General features: G+C 31.0%; 2 protein-coding genes across 4 annotated transcripts in view; one reads left to right on the top strand and one right to left on the bottom strand.

Annotated features, from left to right (window-relative positions):
* The first annotated feature begins 2,975 nt into the window (after positions 1 to 2,975).
* On the top strand, positions 2,976 to 20,460 carry LOC145326130 (uncharacterized). 2 transcript variants are annotated; one of them, XM_080169248.1, is made up of 28 exons: positions 2,976 to 3,069; positions 3,517 to 3,608; positions 4,478 to 4,539; positions 4,971 to 5,053; positions 5,260 to 5,374; positions 5,778 to 5,848; positions 6,184 to 6,277; positions 6,884 to 6,961; positions 8,256 to 8,377; positions 9,109 to 9,180; positions 9,427 to 9,472; positions 10,044 to 10,104; positions 10,354 to 10,417; positions 10,622 to 10,699; positions 11,189 to 11,258; positions 12,141 to 12,217; positions 12,662 to 12,719; positions 13,182 to 13,253; positions 13,770 to 13,819; positions 14,165 to 14,233; positions 14,644 to 14,730; positions 15,068 to 15,154; positions 15,390 to 15,500; positions 16,804 to 16,894; positions 17,735 to 17,836; positions 18,313 to 18,391; positions 19,781 to 19,836; positions 20,152 to 20,460. In XM_080169248.1, exons 1-28 carry the CDS (start codon positions 3,007 to 3,009, stop codon positions 20,172 to 20,174), a joined length of 2,133 nt encoding a protein of 710 aa, XP_080025374.1. In that variant the 5' UTR covers positions 2,976 to 3,006; the 3' UTR covers positions 20,175 to 20,460. The 2 variants fall into 2 exon arrangements, with proteins under 2 accessions (XP_080025374.1, XP_080025373.1); XM_080169247.1 differs by having other exon boundaries at positions 19,781 to 19,855.
* Positions 20,150 to 21,733, bottom strand: part of LOC145326131 (transient receptor potential cation channel protein painless-like) — a 33,471-nt gene continuing 31,887 nt past the window's right edge. For both annotated transcript variants that reach the window (XM_080169249.1, XM_080169250.1), the window contains exon 26: positions 20,150 to 21,516. The gene's annotated coding sequence lies outside the window, so the exon portion shown is untranslated. The remainder of the gene's footprint in view (positions 21,517 to 21,733) is intronic.

Genomic DNA, 21,733 nt, shown 5'->3' with positions numbered 1-21,733 from the left:
CGGACAATGCAGCGTTCAAATAGGACCTAGTGCCAAGTAGAATCAATTGAGAATGAAATCCTAGCTGTTCCTTCTTGGCAGATATTTCAATTTTAAGATTTAAGGTGAAAATCACTAAATTTGCCTAATATACAAGGCAAATATACCTTTAATACAGGGAGATTTGTACTTTTTTTCTGTAAATCGCTAATGAGATCACTTTTCAAATAAAATATTATCTTAGTCATGTAAATCAATGAAGCAGTTGTGATTTGACTCGAATCTGGTTAACTTGTCTATGTGTTTTACTTGTTTTCTTAATCATCTCAAACATTAGAGCATAGAATTCTTTACACAATGTGTATACACTTAGAATAGAGATATCTAGAGAACACCTCTGTCAATTAGCCAATAGGATAATACTAGAAGAACAATCTGGCTATGTTATTGGAAGATATGTGTATAGATTTTGACTCAAAAGGGCAAAATGTTTTCATTCTGTTTGCATAATGAGTCACCTATAAATAGTAGCATTTTATAGGACAAAGCTTTGCTTGGGTAAAACATATCTTGTAAAAAGTATTATCTTATATAATGTGAAACATATGATAAAACATATATAGTAAGTGAACTATGAATAGTTGAATTTCTTTGGATAAAGTTAGCTTTCTATAAATTATTTTGTGGAAATATTTCATTGCTGTATTATATGATTTGATTGTACATAACAAACAAAAAATCTGGTGTTTGTATGTTTAAATTTTTTTAGTTTGACAGATTATGAGTCCAGTTTGACCATCTAGATATACTATATCTATTGGTCTAAGATATGATAATACAGGTTATTTGATTCCTTGTCTGTATGATAATCCAGGCTTCATTGATTTAATATTGTGTTTTGAAATATTTCAAAAGTGCTAAGTGATAATTTGTAATCAATCTGTTTCTTTTAGAAGCTTTTCTAAATTAAATTTGTTCAGTATAATGAAAGTCTAATTCTAATTGTACAAAATGTACCTTTGCTCACTATGAATTAAAGTATGTCTACTACTCTGTTGTTGTGAGGTTTCCTTCAAGTTAATGTTTCTTTTTTCATTTTCTCTTCTGCTTTAGGCTGTTGTAAAGCTTTATACTTAATAAAAACTTACTGCCTTGGTGGAACCTAAGGTTTGTGCTGAGTGTGAATATGATTATAACTATTGATGGAGGAGAAGGATTCTTCTTATCTTAGTTCTTCAGACATCCAAAAATCCATTTCCCTGTTTTAACTGTTTGGTACCAATCAGAGATTTTGAAGATTAACTCCTTAAGGTTGATGAATATAAGCCAAGAACTTTTGTTCTGTTACATTAAGTTTACTGAACATCTCAAGATAAATATTGCCAAATCCGAAGCTTCCCTATAAGCAAGGATTAGGGAGAGGGGTTTGTACCAAACAGTATAGTATATCTAGATTGTCAAACTGAACCCATAATCTGAATTATCTATCCTAAGAAATACAACAATAATACAATATTCATAGTTGACTTAATATTATATATCCTTTGTCTATATTTTACATTTTATGCAGGAATATATTTTTACAGGATATGATTTTACCAAGCAAAGCTTTATCCTAAGATATGCAACTTTTTATAGCTGACTCATTATGCAAACAAAATGAAAACATTTTGCTCTTTTTAGCCAAAATCTGTACACATCTCTACAAAAAACATAGCCAGATTGTTCTTCCAGTGTTATCCTATTGGCTGATTGACAGAGGTGTTCTCTAGACATCTCTATTCTAAGTGTATACACATTGTGTAATGAATTCTATGCCCTATTTTGGAGATTATTAAGAAAACAAGTAAAACACATAGACAAGATAACCAGATTCGAGTCAAATCACAACTGCTTCATTGATTTTACATGACTAAGATATTATTTGATTCAAAAAGTGTCCTCATAAGCGCGATTTAAAGAAAAAATGTATCTAATCTCCCTGTATTAAAGGTATATTTGCCTTGTATATTAGGCAAATTTAGTGATTTGTACCTTAAATCTTAAAACTGAAATATCTGCCAAGAAGGAACAGCTAGGATTTCATTCTCAATGGATTCTACTTGGCACTAGGTCCTATTTGAACGCTACATTGTCCGTTTTCATGGTAATTTTTGTTCATCCTTTATTTGGTTAAGGCAGGGTGTGTTTAATTATAAAACAAAAATAAAATAATCAATCTACATAAGTGACTAAAATGTGTAAAGCTAGGTGAATTTCAAAGATTTTTTTTATAAAGCAACAATTATACTTTAAATTAAAATATTATCGGTTTAGTTCAATTCTTTGGGTACCAGTATAAATTATAGTCAACTTACAATTACCTTTCTATTTGCTTCATAAATAAATAAAAAATAAGTTTATATAAATTTATAAAAATTAAATACATAATTTGTGGTCTATCATGGATCTGGCGTTGAAATATATCATCACACATTTTATTATCTTTCCTTTCCAATAAACGCCTACAAATTATTTATTTTACCCACAGTTTAATTTTAGAAAGATATTCATTTATAAGTTTTATTTTCTAATTTGTTTATCAAAATCTTATTATATTTCATTAGATTCTTTAGGTTGAAGGTTTTCCACATTAGACCTTATCTTTTTACCCTTATAAAAAATTAACAGGATGTCTGACTGTCGTTCTGTCCGGATCTTGCTAATTCATGAACTGATATGGTTCTTTTTTCTATGAAGCTTACATAGAAGGTTTATGATGTTTTTAGGGGAGGGTACCTCTACTCACACACAAGGATTTGGCACCCAAATTGTTTTTTTTATTTACTTTTTTATTTTAAAGCTAAAATTAAAAGTAGTATCAGGATTTATTTCTGTATGTTCCCTAGTGGTCTTAATTGACTGTACCGATCGTTATACAATTTTTAAATTTGTTCTGAGCAGGTTTTAGGCTATTTAAATGGGAGTAATTGTATAAAGTTTTCAAGCTTATCAAATATATTTTTCAGACTTTTTAGATAATACAAAATGAAGTTCAAAGGAGCCTGTTTATGGCTTATTTTAACGTTTTCTACATCAGCGTTGACTGAGGTAAAAAGTATTTGGAAATTCCTACTGTTTTTTTTGTTAATTTCAGGGCTCGGCAGCCGCGACTAAGCCTCAAATCTAAACCCATTGAGATGCTTTGACATTTTTTTTTTTAAAAGAGAGATTGTCATATTTGGGTCAGGTTTTGCCTTCCAGCTGATTTTTAAAATTGTAAAAGGATGACCTGAAAGGTATTAAAATTATGATTTTATTTTCGTAGAAAATTTTCTGTAATGCAATACGATATATGATTTTTCAGTATGGCTAAAACCAGTTATAATCCAGCGGATATTATTCAGTTTGCAAGCCACATTGGAAATGTTATTATAGGGTAGCTATTTAATCTGTATTTTAGGAAGCTTTTTAAAGTTCATATAAAAAATCATTGTGCATTTGTATAGTACGTCGTCATTTTTTTATAATCACTAAAAAGAGCTTCGTATTTTATAGGAATGTAAGGAGGGAGAGACGAGCCAGCTGCCCCCATTGCCCCCCTATTACAAAGCTACTCTGCAATATAACATCAGAAGTGTAGATAGAAGGTAAAATCAAAGTTATTAAAACGTAAATAAAAGAAATTGCTCAACTTTTAGAGAAAGCTTTTTGTTGTTTACTTTAGAACATAATAGGCTACATGGAAAAATTATGCTTTTTACAATTTGTTAGACCATATTAGACTTTTTTACCATTACATTTCTGTTCACTTTTTCTTTTTCTATTAGAAAATTATATTATGTTTCTTATCCCCCCTTTGTTCGTTTTATAATCAACCTACATACATTCTTGGATCTTGGACAAAGTAGCTTCGGACAAAGTAGATTCGGACAAAGTAGCTTCCGGACAAAGTAGCTTCCGGACAAAGTAGCTTCAGGACATTTACTTAGGAAAAGTAGCTTCTAATATTAATAAAGGTTATGGCCGCAGCGCTCGGCCCCCTGGCCAGCCTAGCCGCGGGCGCTCGGCTCCCTAGCCTATAACCTAACCTAACCTAACCTAACCTATGTTAGCCTCAGAACATTTATTTAAGAAAAATATCATCAACTGATAATACATAGGTGGTTTAGAATTTTGTAGATTTTGCAAAAAGTGGTTGATAGATTTTTACAATTTTTAATATTGTTTTTATAAGTTTTAATAATGTTTTTACAATTTTTTGGTTAGGTTAGGTTAGGTTATAGGCTAGGAAGCCGAGCGCCCGCGGCTAGGCAGGCCAGGGGGCCGAGCGCTGCGGCCATGACCTTTATTAACAGTGGAGGCTACTTTTCTTAGGAAGCTACTTTGTCCTGAAGCTACTTTGTCCGGAAGCTACTTTGTCCTGAAGCTACTTTGTCCGAAGCTAATTTGTCCGAAGCTACTTTGTCCAAGATCCGTTATTATTGAACTTCAATAAAGCTTGATTGTCCTTTTATAGCATGTTTCCATGCGCGAACTGTCATGATATCCCAGGTCTTAGAGCTACTGAAGATCCTCAAGGAAAACCACATCTTCTTCAAAAATAATATGTTCAAACTTTTATATTGTACCCCTTAAAAATAAATTAAGTTTATGTGAAACCAATCAGGAAGCAAGGTTAGAATTTCAACCAATAGGCAATATCTAAATAAGTGTAAGTAACACCAATCAGAAAGCAAGTTAAGAATTTAAGCCAATAGGAGAGATCTAAATGAGAGTACATATCACCAATCAGAGAGAAAGTTTAGAAGTTCATCCAATAAGAAAAAAATTACTACATGTGTGTATCACCAATCAGAGCGCAAATTTTAAAACTGTGTACGAGTTACTAATCAGAGAAGTTTATAATTGTAAATGAAAGATTTAAATAATTGAACATGTCACCAATCAGAGAGCAAGTTTATAAATTCGCATATTTTTTTGCACCTGATGTGATGTGGCATGATTTGTAGAGAAGGGACATTCTATATCAGTGGATGAGTCCTATGATGATTTACAAAAATCTGGTTATATTATGACTTACTCAGAACAAAATGTAAGTTGACACAATTATTTAGAAGCTTTACTTCCTTCTTTGATTATAACCTTTGAGGATTTACCCCTTTCACCAGAAAATTATTAAAGACCTCTATAGTCATTAAGTATAAAAAAACATAATTCACTCTCTAAGCATTTAGTCAGACTTTTATCAACTTCAGATAAACTTTTGATAGGTGTATTAAATTATAATCATGATTTTAGTTCGTAAAAGAGTCAACAGGGGAGCCAGTGTTTACTGTTGAGAAGGTTATTCACAATAAGCGTCTCTCTGGTTTTGAAGGATTTCTTACACATGTAAAATCAAATACAGCAAACAGTAAGTGAATTAAAGCTAATTTTAACCTGAAAGAACTAAAAAAAATTAATCAAGTTGCTATTTTAATTGTAAATGTCTGTTGCCTATCAATTCACTTTACAAAATTTAATATGTATTGAATTTTAGAGTACTATTGTTCTTTCGATACAATGATATAATGTCTTTTGAAGTCTATTTATTTGCTATGAATTGCACAAATTACTAACAAATTCTTTAAGCAGAACATAACTTATGAAACAGACAGACCAATAAGCAATTTCAAGAATATTACCATTTTAACAACTGAACTCTCATTGGTCAATCTCTAAGCCAGCATGTTCCTGATTGATAAGAAAGATGGCGGAAAATTTAAAGAGTAAATACGACCTTTGTTAATAAAACGCTATTAAAATGAATTTCTCAGTTGAGTACTGTGTTGCCGACAGTGTAGTTCAGGATGGAGGTATTGCATCTATCTTTGGAGTATTTTGTAAGGTAAATTTAGTTATGGTAACATCTTTATATCAAATCATTACAGATGTAATGTTGGAGACCGGGTTTTATAGAACCCGGTTTGCGTTTTCATAATATATGAAATAAACAGAATTAAATTATTGTATATTCATCAACCTGTATTGTGTATAAATTTAGTAAAGAAGTTACACTATAGTACAGATTTGGGAAAAATTGAACTTCTTGGTTGCTGTTGAAGATAACATTTACATTTTTTTTTCAAATTCCTTTCATAAATGAGCATCCATAATATAATTTACTTGGTCCGTCGTGTCATGTCTGTCATGCTACAAAAGACCAATAAATATTGTATTTAGGATAAGGACCCCAAGGATTGTATGAAGTTCAGTGTGACAGCTATGCTTCATGGAGAACATTGCTGGAATTTTACTCAAACTACTACTATCAGAGGTAGACAATGACTTTTTTAAACAGTGGATTTCCATTAAAGTTCCTGAAAAGCATAGAACCCTAATTTTGAAAAAAAAATGGAAATCATGAGCGGGGTAGTTTTTTTACGCCATACCCAATATAACCTAAACTGTGGCGAATTCTTAAAAAACTTTTTTGGCATTTTGCCTCACATAATTTTTAGTGAGGCAAAAGTTATTATTTCTAAATCATTCTAAAATAAGAGTGAGTGTGGGGGAGGGGGGGAGGTAGGGTTTGTAAGCCCACCAAGCAACTTACTTATTTTACTTTTTAATATGTTTTTTTAAAGAATTTAACACCTCAACTCAATTATTATATGTTTTCAAATTAATGTAAGATTCTTATTATTGAAATGGATTTATTATTACTTTCATCTTAGACCAGTTTTTCATTTACTCTAAGAAAGTGAAACCTGTAGCTGGCTAAAATAATAATCCCCCCCATCTTCTTTCACTCAATCCCATCCCCTCCTACTTAGGGAACGAACTGACCATTTTGTGTTGTCCATGTTAGCAACATAAATTGTCGACTATTCTATCCCTGTTATAATATTCACGTATTCTACATCCATGATTTTTGTTCCAGGTGTCGCAGTAAAAGAATACTCGACCAAACTTGTTGATAATGATTCTGCCACATTGGAGATGCTCTATTACTGGTCAGGTAACAGATCTATAATATAGATGTGTATACAGAAAACTACCTGCCCCACTTAAGGACCTGTTTAGTCTACTAGCAAATTGTTTTATGCAACTTAGCTGTGTTAAGATTCCTGACACTATTGGTTGATTTTCAAAGACCCCATTGAGAGTCGGCACAAGGTCCTTGGGATGAGGACATTCCATTATTTAACCCCTTCACCTTCTAGTGTTTACTTTAATGGTGTAATGGTCAGTTATAACTATATTTACGAAGCTGCTTATAGTACCTAACAAAAAAGAACACAGTAATAGTGTCTGACTGATTATGACGTAACAAAAAAAATAGCCAATGAGAGGCCACTATAAATTTTACCATTGGTCAATAACGGCCTCTCATTGGCTATTTTTTTTGTTACGTCATAATCAGTCAGACACTATTACTGTGTTCAACAAAAAATCACGTCATACAATACAAATGACCAATGGTAGGCCAGTATACATTTTTGATTTTACTATTGTTTAATATAAACTGGCCTATCAATGGTCATTTGTATTTTATGACTGCAGCTTTATTGGCAAATTTATCTGCTTCTTATTTTCACTGGATAGCCTGAACATTCATTATTTTCATATAATTCAAGCAAATTTCTTGGGATATCTTTTTTATATAAAGTAGTAAGGTTTAAAATAATAAAGAATAATAATAAAATTACTGAACTTATGTTTTCCTTTTAGGGAATCTTCAGGTAAATCCCAGGATTATTTAGGCTATTTTTATGCCCCCTTCTCATTTACCCCTTTCGATAAGAGCCCATAAATGCAATAGTCAGCCGCTAGTTCTGCTATAAAGTAATACGATTTTTGTTTGTTCTTTAAGATATCATTAACTATGAACCGTTTAAATGTTTTGAAAGTAAAAAAAAACTTTCCAATTTTTCGGCTAGTCAATTGATATAATTATTGAGGGCAACTATATTTTCTTCTGAATATATTGTGAATTTACATCTTAACATCGTTATCAATAAAGAAACAAGAAATGCCATATTTTACTGGTTAATATTATTTTATTTATGCCCCTATTATCAAAAAGATTTATGTGCCAATTGAGAGATTTGGCAGGTAAATAGCCTAAAACCATCCTTTAAAAAATCTGTAATCATTCGGGTAGCTGTGTGCAATTGTGCAACCCCCATAAAATTGAGAATCCAATAGGTTATGTGGTTAGCAAGAAGTAAATAACAGACAAAAAGCAAAATTACTTTCTATAATATGAATTGCATTTCTGCTGCAATTGTTATCCTTGCCATTATTTTTAGATTTGGATCACTGGGTGAGTAGTGGGGGTGCGGGTACCTCTGTTCCCATTGCCGCCAAAGTCTGGGGAAGTTTTGGAGCCACAGAAATTCATTTAGAGATGGACTATCAAAACTTTTTTGTTGTAAGTGGTTTCTTTTAAAAATAATTAACTATGCAAATTACAAAGTTATTAGCAAGAATATTTTCTTTTATAATTAGTACTTTCCTTACCTTACCGGCCTGTTGAATCCAGGTTGTCAGGATCTGTGAGCTGTTAAATCAATAACAAAATTACTTATACTTGTGGACAGTGATGTCCAAGGGGAGGGTATAAAGGGGTGATCACCCCCAAAATAAAAAAGCTTGGAAATCCTTGCCTATATGATTTAAAGATTACCCCACAAAAGTTGTTAATTATTTAATTTTTTACCCCCTTTCCACTAAATCAAAAAGCTTGAACGCCCTTGCTTGTGGGGATACCTCAACCCCCCCCCCCCCCCCCCTACTAGATGCTCTAAGGGAAAACGATGAAATGAGAAAACATTGAGACAAATATGGCTAGCAATTAACAGCTTATACCAACAATAAAATTAATTCGGAAAAAAATTCGGTACCTTACGTGTTTTTTAGCTATCGTTGGGGGGCAACACAGAGTAGAATTGACGACCTTTCCATCTGTCTCCCAAATATTATTCTATCCTTATTTCGCTTGTTGGTTATACCTTATTCCTGAGCAAATAATATGTTTTGAAAATGCTGGACTGATAACTCGACAAAATTTAATTTTTTTATGAGTAGCATCAATTCAAAAACATTCCTTCAATTCAAAAGGTTGCGTGATTATTAATAATTACCCAATTATGATTATTTTAGGTTCAAAGCCCCGAACAAGATTACAACGCACCAAGGATGCTTCACTGCAAAGGAAGAAAAGCTGATCTACCGGAAAGAATAATCACAATAAATAAATACATTTTAAAATTATTTTATTTTTGATCCAAAAAATTTCAATTTATTGGTTTCTTTCAAAATAGTTTAAACTCCAAGATTTCTCTATTTGAAATTTATTTTAATATGTTTTCTAAAAAACCCCAAGCCAGTCAATTTTGCAAAGGCTAAAATAAATTCTGTGTATGATTAAACAAATGATAATATCATTAGATTAGATTTCTGTAATTATTCTTTTGCTAGCTGCCAAACTTGTTTCCAAAACACTACACATTTGGATCTGAATTAGGTAAAACTTCTATATTTTTAAATCATCAAAACTAGCAAAAAACTAACCTTAGACCGAAACTATGCTTTGAATAAAGTTAAAACAAACGAATCACTAGTTTTTAAAGATATGTACAATTAATTGTACCTATCTTTAAATTGTATTTTTTTGGTTTCGGGGAGGCCTGGTATGATTCTGGTTGATTTACCTTTTCAAACATGAATGCATACATGATCAGAATCAATATTAGGCTTCCCTGAAAAGAAGAATGGGTTTAGCGGTTACCGAGACCGTAAGTAAACAAAAAAACATGAAAAATTAATTATCTATCAATTAAAAATCTAAAATTACCATGAAGGGAGGGGAAATTAGAATAAAATTTTTTGTTATTATTATTCGCTTAAAACTTTTATCAAAGTTTGATTGGTTGATTAAAACAGTGTCCAAACATTTCAACCAATAATCTTAACCAACAAATGGTTAATTTTGTTCATCATAATAATTGTACACCAACCTATCGTCCATTGTCTTATCCCTTAAGATCCCTGAGGATAACAGAAAAGTTTTAATATAATGTTTGAAAATATTTTAGTTTTTGTGCATCAACTTGGGGATGAAGCGCCACGCAAATTTATTTCTGCAAGAACAGAGTGGTAATGATTTATTATTTTTCAGATTCTAAATTCATTTCTTTGTTTTAAATCAAATATTACAATAACTTTACTCAAAAAATATATAATTATAGGTTATGATCTACATTACTATTCTATACATACAATGTTTAAAACAATGCCTAGTCGGTCCAGCAAGTAACCCCCCACACCGTATATTTTAAAATAGATTTAAAATAAGTGTGAAGTAGTTTTATTAGTGGAATACAATTTTTCACTTTATTATTTTAGGTATGATATGGATTTCAACATCAGCAGAATTGATTACAAGCCCTACAACAAATCAAATCCAATGGTAATATTAAACTTTACTTTAGAAAATAATAAGAAATAAAGACTCTGTTTGAGAGGGGAGATATTTTAGATTATTTTGGTCTCAGACAAGCACATATATCATTATTTTTTCTTTTTAAAGTAAGGTTTAGCGATTTTAAAAATAAAGTTTTGGCTCTTTACCATAGTATATTTGTTTTATTTTATATTAATATTTATGTTTTAGGCCCCTTTTTCAGCTGATGAGCATAATGTAAGAGAAATTATGGATTTTAATGTTGGTATGAAGTTTGTCATAGATGAGGTATTTATAATCAAAATTTACTTAGTGTTTTTGGAGAACTTTTTAAATTATCAGAATTTATTTCTATGTGACATTATAGTTGTCATTAATTCACAAAAAATAAACATTGAAGTTTTGAATAGAACCCTTTCAATCATATTTGTGGATTTACATAAAGCATAACTTATCATGTGGTACATTCTTTTTGTATACTTACAAACTTCTCTTTACCTTATTCTGCTTATTTTAGTTAGAAATTTTTTAAAAGTAGATAATACAGCATAAGAAAGTGTACCAGCATTATTTATTTTGTTGGGAAAATATCTGATAAATTCAACAAAAAATTTGGTGGTTTTTTTTGCACAGTTTTAATGTAGCATAGGTTAGGTTAAGGTAGGTATAACGTAGCCCTGAATTGAGTTTTCGATAAATATTAAACAGCTTAATCTTTATTTTAAAACAATACTATACAAAAACAATTTTCATCTTCACAATTATTTTTCTTTTTAGTTGATTGGTAACTGTAGTATTTCAAAATTGACTTATGATCCCTTCTCCCCTGATGGAAATGTCGAAATAGGTAAAATAAAAATAACATGAGAAAAACGCAATTCTAACCCAAAAAATTTGCGCCAAAAAGACCTGTCAACCATTGAAAACTTAGAATAGACAAAGCCGTCATGTCTCACTGTTTGGTGAGTCTGGCTTTTTTATGCCAAATTAACAAGGATTTGCGTTGGGTTAGAAAACTGGTTAATGTGTCTGTAGAAAGGTTTTAACATGCCCTATAAAACTATAGATATCTCCAAGATTTTAAGTCCTCAAGACGGTTTAAATAGCGAGCAATGGTTTTTTTAACACCCGTTACATACCTACATAACTAGTATGGTTAAAGAAGATGATTAAAGTCCCTCCACAGATTATGACGTCATACGATAGAATAGCCAATGAGAGGCCAGTATACACTGTAATTGACCAATGGTAAAATTTATGCTGGTCTCTCATTGGTTATTCTATCGTATGACGTCGTAATCTGTGGAAGGACTTTAATCATTTTGGTGGTTAAATTTTTGGGAGAAAGCCCAATCTGTCCCGATTTTGTATCACTTTTGAAAAGTGCGATTCCTGTGACGTCATATAAAAAGGGAAGGGGGGAAGAAAATATCTTCCCTTTACTCCCATCTCTTTTGAAGAGATTTTCTTCCCCCCTTCCCTTTTTCTCTCCCGAAACGTATATGACGTAACTGGAATCGCACTTTTCAAAGTGATACAAAATCGGGACAGATTGGGTTTTCTCAATTTTTGGGTGTATTTGTTTATATTCATGACATCTTGATTTTAGCAAAGCATTTGAGAATTAGAGTATATCTTAAAAATACCAAAGTATTTTTATTTCTAATAAAATTAACTATTAAAAAGTATTCTTTTCACAGACGAAAATGTATATTATTAAATATTTTAGATGAACATGGACATATTGTAATGGTTAGCCCTATCCACCACTTTCACATGAACGGAAAGTTTGCATACAACGGACAGGTATGATTATATAAATCCACGATCCTGTGGTTTTTCAAGAATATTTTCTTTGGTCCATATTTTTTTAGAAAAGGGACATCGTCCCTAGCACCTTTGTGGGTGGTAACCACTTATTTTAGTTTTGTTTATAAACAATGAACAAGTCTCTTACAAAATAGCCTACTTGAAAACTAACCCTTGAAAATCAACGCTCCTTGCCATTTTCCAGATTTTACTTGACATTGCAATCATTTTGAAATTCATTTAAAGGGGAGATACGAAAAGTGTTATGTTTGACGTCATATAATTACGTCTTAATTATTTCCTACTTTTCCTCTCACCCTTCCTTTTTAGAAGTATTTTTATGACGTCACACATAACACTTTCCGTATCTCCTTTAAAGGAAAAGTTTTTTATCTTATCTTTAATAAATTGAATATAAATATTTTTTTATTGTCAATATAGATTTACGACAGAGGGATCTTAATGGACGAATGGGTCACCACAGTTAGCGTTGATCAAGGTATTAAATAAATTTTAAACTGCAAAAAATATTGTAATACATAAGAGTTGTGGAAAAATTTAAATTTCTTTTAAAAGTTTGCATTTTTCTATAATCTATCAAAACTTTTGGATTTTAAATGACATTCTGTATTTTATATTTTTAGAAAAAACAAATATTACTATAAAATAGCTACGTTTCGTTTCATAAATACTAAAAATAATAATTTGTTTTCAAGTTTGGCTTTGAAACCGAAAATATCCGCTAGATTATAAAAGGTTCTCTGTCATGCTGAAAAATAATGTATCTTATCGTATTATAGACGATTTTCTATGAATAGTAGAATTAATTCCAGTCTTTTTAGCCTGGGCCTTCGTACTATCAGGGCCAACAAAACCTTTATTGATATTATCATTAATAGTTTTATTATCCGCAGAAAGCTGTCTATAATACGATGCGATTAAAAACTATAAATTTATTTAGATGGCGATAATGACAAAAACTTGACAACTTTGGTTTACTTTGCTTCCGCCAATTATGCTAGTGTTGACGCAAGTAAGATTCTATTAGTTAAGAATTTTATTAGTGGCATAACATTATTTTAACAATAATACTGAAGTACCTAAATTTAAGACTTGTTCTTTCATGCGTTGGTGACTCACTACGCATAACTCAATGGTTAGCTTCCTATGCATTCCCACCACTTCCGTACAATAAGTTTATGTATCTAGTTTAAGGTTTCTTTCAATTTAAACTGTATTTGTGTTAAATACTATAATCAAAGCTCTACTTGTTAATGACATAATTGTTTTTGTTTTGATACTACGATGATAATGATTGATGTCAGATTTTCTTATGACATAATAATGACGTCAATCGTAATAGTTTGGCCTAACGTGGTAATTGACCCTTTTTAAAGGAGACACTTTTACTTTTTTACCCTTGACTTAGAGTACTAGAACTAATGCAAGTTTTCTTATTTTGGCTAATTTTCAAACCTTTAATTGGCATTAACGCAGAATGCCGCTATATTTGTTATTATTTTATTTTCATGAAATGAATTTATTCAAGGATATGGATTTATTCCTCTGAAGACCGTGACTTATCCACAGAACAACATAGTAAGATATTTTTGTTTTAAGAATATATTTTGAAATGTTAAACTGTAGAAGGTTAAGTGTTGTTTTAAATTAATTGAAAAGAACCATATCGGTTGAGTAGTTATCGAGATCTTAAGCTACAGACAACAGACACACACACTCACTGACACAAAGACATCCTGTAACTTTTATGATAAGGATGTTGTTTATTATTGCTGGACTACTTAAGAACCTTATTAAAATAGGAGAAGAATTAACAATGTCGAAATTACGCCCCACACAACCGTAGAACTACAACAGATTACTCCTAAGTACCTGCTGCACTTTACAATTATATCAATAATTATCTATTTTTATCTTTATTAGCAAATAAAATGGAGTGAAGTTCAGACTTACAATATTCAAGGATTCACCAGCAATGATGATATGTTACAGGTATATTCATTATTTACAGAATGACCAGGCTTACTAACAGGTGCAATGCATACAATTATGTTAGAAAATGTTGACTATGTGGATAAAAATTGTAAAAAAATTGAAAAAAAAGACAAAATAGTATTTTGCACCCTATCCTAAGACTTAGGGTTTCTTTAGTCATACATAGATTTCTTTATTTTAATGTAAGGAAATCTTAACTTATTTACACAAACTTTAATAATAATATAAAATTACCCTAGCCATATTCAAATTGAAAAAATTTGCATGTATGTATTTTTTGAGAAAAATTAGGGGTAACCATGGTTTTGCATATACAAAAAAGTGGGTTCCAAAAGATCCTTTCGATGCCAGAATTTTTGCCACTTGTCCCTGGTAGAAACCATGCTAATTCCAATAATTTTGACAAGGAATTTGATATTACATCCTGTTACAAAGATGATGAGAAAATGAGACTCTCCATCACCTTCCCACTTCCTTCGGAGGCAGATCTGACCGTAAGTTTTAATAATAATTTTTTATGATACAATAAATCAAATTATCATAGATACTAGCTGCTATGCCTCTCCAGAACTCTTATAATTTAATGGGATGGAGTTCAGTGAGGTGAAGTCAAACCTTCACTTTTAAATTTATATGAACCTTTATTATAATATAGAACCCATAGACGAACACCTGGTTACTTTTATAGAAGGATATATGAAATGAGTATGATGAAAATATTACAACTTATTTTCAAGTGATGACATATCATTCGCTATTCTGAAAAAATGACAAAAATAAAAAAATTCAAATTTATTTTCCTGAAGAAAAACTAAATGTAAATAATTTCAGGGATTTGAAGCTGCATTGAAAAGAGAAGTACATTTGCTTACCTTTGTCTATGGCAAAGTTGCTCTCATCAGACTTCAAAACTTTGAGGTAAAGATTATAAAATTTGGGTTCTTGAAAATTTATACAAAACTGTATTATTCCTAAAATCTATTTTTTTTTAAGATTAAGGAAAGTTTTTATAGTCTTTATAGTATTTTCAATTGTCTATTTTACAATATACCATTCAAAACATACATTTATTAGAATGTGGGGGTTTTTAGAAATTGATAAAAAAAATGTTTAATTAAAAACCTTTCATTTAAATAAAAAAAATTTATTTTAGTATTTTGTGTATGAAGGAGAAAACAAGTTTGACATTATGTTCACAGTTGTAGCACCTCCCCCCCTACCAGAGGGGGTAGAGATACCCCCAGAATATCTTACTCTAAACAAGGTATTTATGTTCATAGTTGTAGCACCTCCCCCACTACCAGATGGTTTAGAGATACCTCCGGAATATCTTACTCAAAATAAAGTAATTATGTTCAAGGTTGTAGCACCTCCACCCCTGCCATAAGGGGTAGAGATACTTACAGAATATCTTACTCTAAATAAGGTAATTATGTTCACAGTTGTAGCACCTCAACCCCTTTCAGAGGGGGTAGAGATACCCCCAGTGTCTCAACCATGACACTTTGGTTGAGCTTGACTTCCGAATTAGCGGGAAGTTCACGAGATCAGTTGGCGAACATACAAACCCCCAATACCAGGAACCATCAAGTTTCAACAGCAGGTTTGAATATAGATTTATTGATGAAATTATTTCAAAGACCTGAAATTACAATATCAATTAGTTCATAATTCCAGTTATTTATAACCACGTAATCTTATTTGCTTTTTAAAAATCATTTTTCTCTACGGTAAGATCTTTGGAAACTTTGGCTTTAAAGGAAAATTATTTGGTTTAATAAATCATTGTTAAATGCAACAATAAGGCACATAAAAATTACTAAAACATATATTAATCATAATTAAGTTTCATGCTTAGCTGGCTAAAGCCTTTTTAAAACTACATATAATCGTCCTATACACCATTCTTCCTTATAAAATTAACAAATTCTACCTGAAGCTCTTATGGTTTCAAATCCCTGATATACTAGGGTCGTTCACACACTATGAGACCAATGATAGGCCCAATTTTGTTCTCCGAAATCTTCACACTCTCATATCTCATTCAAAAGTGAAAAACGTGGGCGCATATAAACAATCCATGCTGCGTCACTTTATGAAGGGAAAGTCAAAAAAGACGACATTTGCGCTTAATTCTGGAATAATGGTAAGGAATTAATTTTGCACTTGATAAACACAAAGCTTCCTCGAAAAGAGGTTAAGACACCCAGAATATCTTACTTTAAATAAGGTAATTATGTTCAAGGTTGTAGCACCTCCAAACCTACAGGAGGGGGTAGAGATACTCCCAGAATATCTTACTCTAAATAAGGTAATTATGTTCAAAGTTGTAGCACCTCCCCCACTACTAGAGGGGGTAGAGATACCCCCAGAATATCTTACTCAAATATAGTAATTATGTTCACAGTTGTAGCACCTCCCCCACTACCAGAGGGGGTAGAGATACCTCCAGAAAATCAACCTATGAATCCTTATCCTTACCTTTCTGACAATTCCAGAAAACAAATTTCTTAGGTTATCCATACTTAAATTTGCATTTTTTCTCATATAATAAAATTTGCTTCTAGGATGTAAAGACAAACTTGCAGCAAGCAGTTGATGCTGGTAACTTTACTATCTTCGATATTGGTTCTGGAAATAATGTTTACACAATGACAGGTTAGACAAAAAAATTAAAACAAATATTTTGTATAATAAATGATTTTGACTTTCATACGTGCAACCACACATGAAGCAAATTGTATAGACCAGTAAAGTTCTACTTAATCAGTTAGGGAGTTGAATCCATTTGTATAGAAGCAGAAATATAATCTATGATTATGGTTTGGACCCTCTAAAACTGTAATCTACCCTTCCACTTTCCCCTCTCTTGTTGAAGATATCTTCAACGCCGATACGATTTTTGAAATATAAGATTCCACTTTTGTCTCTCTTGTTGAAGATATCTTCACCAAGAGAGACAAAAGTGGAATCTTACATTTCAAAAATCGTATCGGCGTTGAAGATATCTTCAACAAGAGAGGGGAAAGTGGAAAGGTAGATTACAGTTTTAGAGGGTCCAAACCATAATCATAGATTATATTTCTGCTTCTATAAAAAATGATTCAACTCCCTAACTGTTAATCATTTAGTTTTATAATATTGCTGCACTACGTATAAACATGTATGTATGTCCATATTTTTTATCAATTGAAACTTGAAAAGTTTGAAGAAAAAATTCAATACTAATATTTTAAAAGATTCTATACAGTTAAAACAAGAAAAAGTAAATACATGAAACAACACAAATATCAGTAAATATAATACAAAATGAATAAGAGGAAAAAGGTTAAAAATAATTTAATTAACTCTTCCAAAAAATCCACTTAAATGATTTTCAACATAGGCAAACAAACAATAATTTAAGTTAGTCATTGTTAAGTATTTTGATAACCTGACATGGCCGTTGCATAGGCTTTGTAGATAACAAAAATCAAATTTTACCAATTATTATTTTAGCAATGTCCGGAAGCTTGATGGAGATAGATGTAGATGGAGGTGGACCTGGTAATCTACATGATAATGGTCTCACTATTACATACAAACAAGGATATTCATCAGGTTTTGATAATTCTATTTATTTGAAAAGTGAAACTTTTCTATAATTAGGGTAGGTCATTAAGCATTATACATTTTAAAATTGCCCTATCGATTTCAGACTTTGCATGGTGATTTCTGTAGTAATTAAGTACGATTAAAAAAGCGTAGCAACTGTATAAACGTTACCAGAATGTCCGTCATTTCATTTTAAACATGTTTATCTTTAACTTTTTTGACAACAAATTTTTATGTGATATAATTATCCAGCGAATGTGAAAACCAGTTGCAACAATTTTGTGTATCCGTGTTACATGTTATTTACAGTCCAATACCCCTTTTCTTCCCTGACTTTTTCTAAGAGGGAAGAGGTCATGATGCAGGAATTTATATGTTATATACACACCTCTAGTGCCAAAGGCAGAATTAGAAGAAATTTCAATACAAAAACAACAACAATATAAAATTGTTATGAAAATTATTTTTTTTTACTATTTTAGGTTCAATGGCAGGTTTAGCCTTTGGAATGATCTTCCTTGGTATGATTGTTGGCGGTGGTATCTATGTTGTTTTCTTTAGGTATATGTTTTAAATTTTTAAAACCAAAGCTTTTCTATAATTAGGGTAGGTCCGTCCGTCCGTCCGTCCGTAACGGATAGCTTTATTCATTAATTTAGGCATGTTAGAATGGTCCTATTGATTTCAAATTTTGTATGGTGGTTCCTTTAGTAGTTAGGTACGATTGAGAAAGCGTAGCAACTCTATAATCATTACCAAAATGTCCGTACGTCCATTTAAAACATTTAGATTTTTTTACTTTTTTAACAACAAATTTTTATGTGAACTTATTATTTGATTGGTCTGATTTTTGGTATATTGATTCCTGGGACAACAAAGTATAATGTAATAAGCGATGCAACTCTATAATCAAGTCCTAAACATGTAAGTATGTCCATAAACATTATCCTGAATCAAGCAGTTTTTTTCAACAAATTTACTTACAATTTTGCTTTGACCCTTATACATTTATATTATGATTATTCAGTTCTGACACTATACAATGTATTAATGTCCGTTTGTTCTACCGTTTCAGTGCTTTGCTTTTATGGATGTTGTCATCTTTGTTAGCTTATGGGTCTGTTTACTCATAAGACATCGAACTAACTATAAAGTATAAAAATAGGGATGGCTGGGGTACTCTCTAAGTAAAGGAAAGAATGATATTACTAACTAATCCTCAAAAAGTAATTCCCAATTTAAGAGAAAACCATCTTGTCCAAACAACCTGCAAAAGAAAACTCCAAAATGAACTTAAAAGGATGAAATCTCACCTCTCAGCGATGCCTCACCGCCTACCAAGAGAATTTGAACAAAAAATTTCAAATTAGAGATAAATAGCAATGATGAGGTTTTTTTAGTCTAATAAAAAAATGGAAGAATTGTTTCAGCTTCTACAAGAACTGTGTAGTAGTTTAACTGGTATTTGTATTAAGAAGTTAAAAATTTCATCATAACAATAGATAGTTTAAACAATTAAGTTAGTACTACTAATTAAAGGTCTTGTAAGCAAATGGTTGACTGTCTACTATAATAACTTAAGGATAAATCATATGCCCAGTTCACAAATAACTTTTAAAGGTCGACCGATTTTTTTCTGTAGGTCAACCTAAACAAGTACAACCCACAAATACCTTTATAAAATCGGTCAACCTAAAGCTTCTATAGGTCAACCTTTGTCTTTTGTTAACTGGGCTATAGCTTGCATGAACAAGGTTTCATAAATCTACATAAATTAACAGACCTCAACTATGTATACTCATAATTTATGGTCTCTTTTACGAAGAAAATCATCAGTCTAATTCTTACTGGGTATTTGAGCTAAAATACCTTTCAATTAACCATTACCTTTACAATTAAATATTGTCCCTAACTTACCTTTAACCAAAATTTTTCAATATTTTTTTTCAGGAATAATGTTCGAGCAGGGTTGCCAGCATCCAGAAGTTTTGAAAATCCCCTTGCAGGTTTCAAAGGATTTAAGAGGTTTTTGCAAATCAAAATTTTAAACTAATTATAAGTCTTTAAACATTTTTATGATTAGATAGGGTTAAAAAAATTTCAAAAAAGTTGAAATAGATCATTTAAAATGTGGTCTAATTAATGTTTTGAATTTGATTCAAATAAGTTAATGATACAATAACAAATTAATTTAATTTTAATTAGTTGTTTTTTTTTACATATTTTTTATAACTCTGTTTCTCTTTTTATATTTTAGGTAATATGTATCAATTACCTTTTGAATAATTTATATGAAATATAATTAAAATAATTTGTTTTAGGTTTGACCGGCCTGGGAAAATAGAACTGTACAGCCAAACGTGATAAATATAATAACTAAAATTAATAAATAAAATTGTTAATTCATTCAAAGTTAGAAAAAAGAAAAATAGTTATTGGTTTATTTTATCTTAAATATTTCAAATTTTAGAAGAAGAAAAAATATATTTCTCTTTAAATTAATGTTTGATATAAACGTTTTCTGTGATAATATCGTGATATACATTTTGTTACTGTTAGATCTGCTAAATCATAAATCTGTATGCAAAATAGCATGTTAATAGTTAAATAATAAATATGACCTCAATTAACATTGTCATTGTATATCTTCATAAATTTTTAATGGATTTATTTAAATCTATATAATATACATAAATTTCATTGAAAATAATATATAAGCAAGTATTATTAATTGCTACTTTAAGATTTTTAAATATGATATGTATGATATAAAGGATTGTACATTTTTTTACTTTTAGGGGTTTCTTATTTTTTTAAAAAATTTTAAATCACAGGTTGATTTTGTAAAGGTAAACTACTTATGGTTTTCAAAACTTTATATTAAGGTTTTAAATATTGGTGAATATTTTTAAATCTTAAATATGTAAAAATTAAAGTTAGCTCTTTTTAAAAGCAAAGCTTTTCTATAATTAGGGTCGGTCCGTCCGTCCGTCACGGATAGCTTTTTTCGTTAATTTAGACATGTTAGAATTGTCCTATCGATTTCAAATTTTGCATGGTGATTCCTTTAGTAGTTTAGTACGATTTAGAAAGCGTAGCAACTCTATAATCATTACCAAAATGTCCTTACGTCCATTTTAAACATGTTGATTTTTTTTACTTTTTTAAGGAGCTTTTTTCGTTAATTTAGGCATGTTAAATTGTCCTATCGATTTCAAATTTTGCATGGTGATTCCTGTAATAGTTAGGTACGAGTTAGAAAGCGTAGCAACTCTATAATCATTACAAGAATGTCCGTACGTCTATTTTAAACATGTTATTTTTTTTAAATTTTTAACAACAAATTTATATGTGACCTAATTATCCGATTGGTCTGATTTTTGGAATACTGATTCCTGGGACAACAAAGTACAATATTATAAGCGAAGCAACTCTATAATCAAGTCCTAAAAATGTAAGTATGTCCATAATCATTCTCCTGTATCAAGCAGTTATTCAACAAATTTACTTACAATTTTGCTTTGACTCTTATACATTCGCATTCTGATTATTCTTCAGTTCTGACATTATACAAGTGTTAACGTCCGTTTGTCCTACCGTTTCAGAGCTTCGCTTTTATGGATGTTGTCATCCTTGTTTTAACATGAAACCAAGATAGACTAAGTTTGATTAAATTTGACCACTATGTTGTTGTTGTATTGGCTGTTCTTTGTCCGTTTCCGGTCCGGGTTGTCATCAGAAGGATGGTGGGGGGGGGGGGCTTATGGTGGGGGCTCTGGAGGTGGGCGGAGGAGGGGAGGAAGACTAGTGAAACTTGGATGGGTGGAGAGTAAGGCAGCTACATGGGAGGGATTTTGCCAAAGGTCCATAGGAGTGAGATTTGTGGGATTATTTGGGCAGGAA

This window comes from Acartia tonsa, chromosome 8 (assembly GCF_053477335.1).
Source record: "Acartia tonsa isolate MP-2025a chromosome 8, ASM5347733v1, whole genome shotgun sequence".
NCBI lineage: Eukaryota > Metazoa > Arthropoda > Copepoda > Calanoida > Acartiidae > Acartia > Acartia tonsa.
Note: the sequence above shows the minus strand (reverse complement) of the source record. Positions and strands in the feature narration are given on the sequence as shown.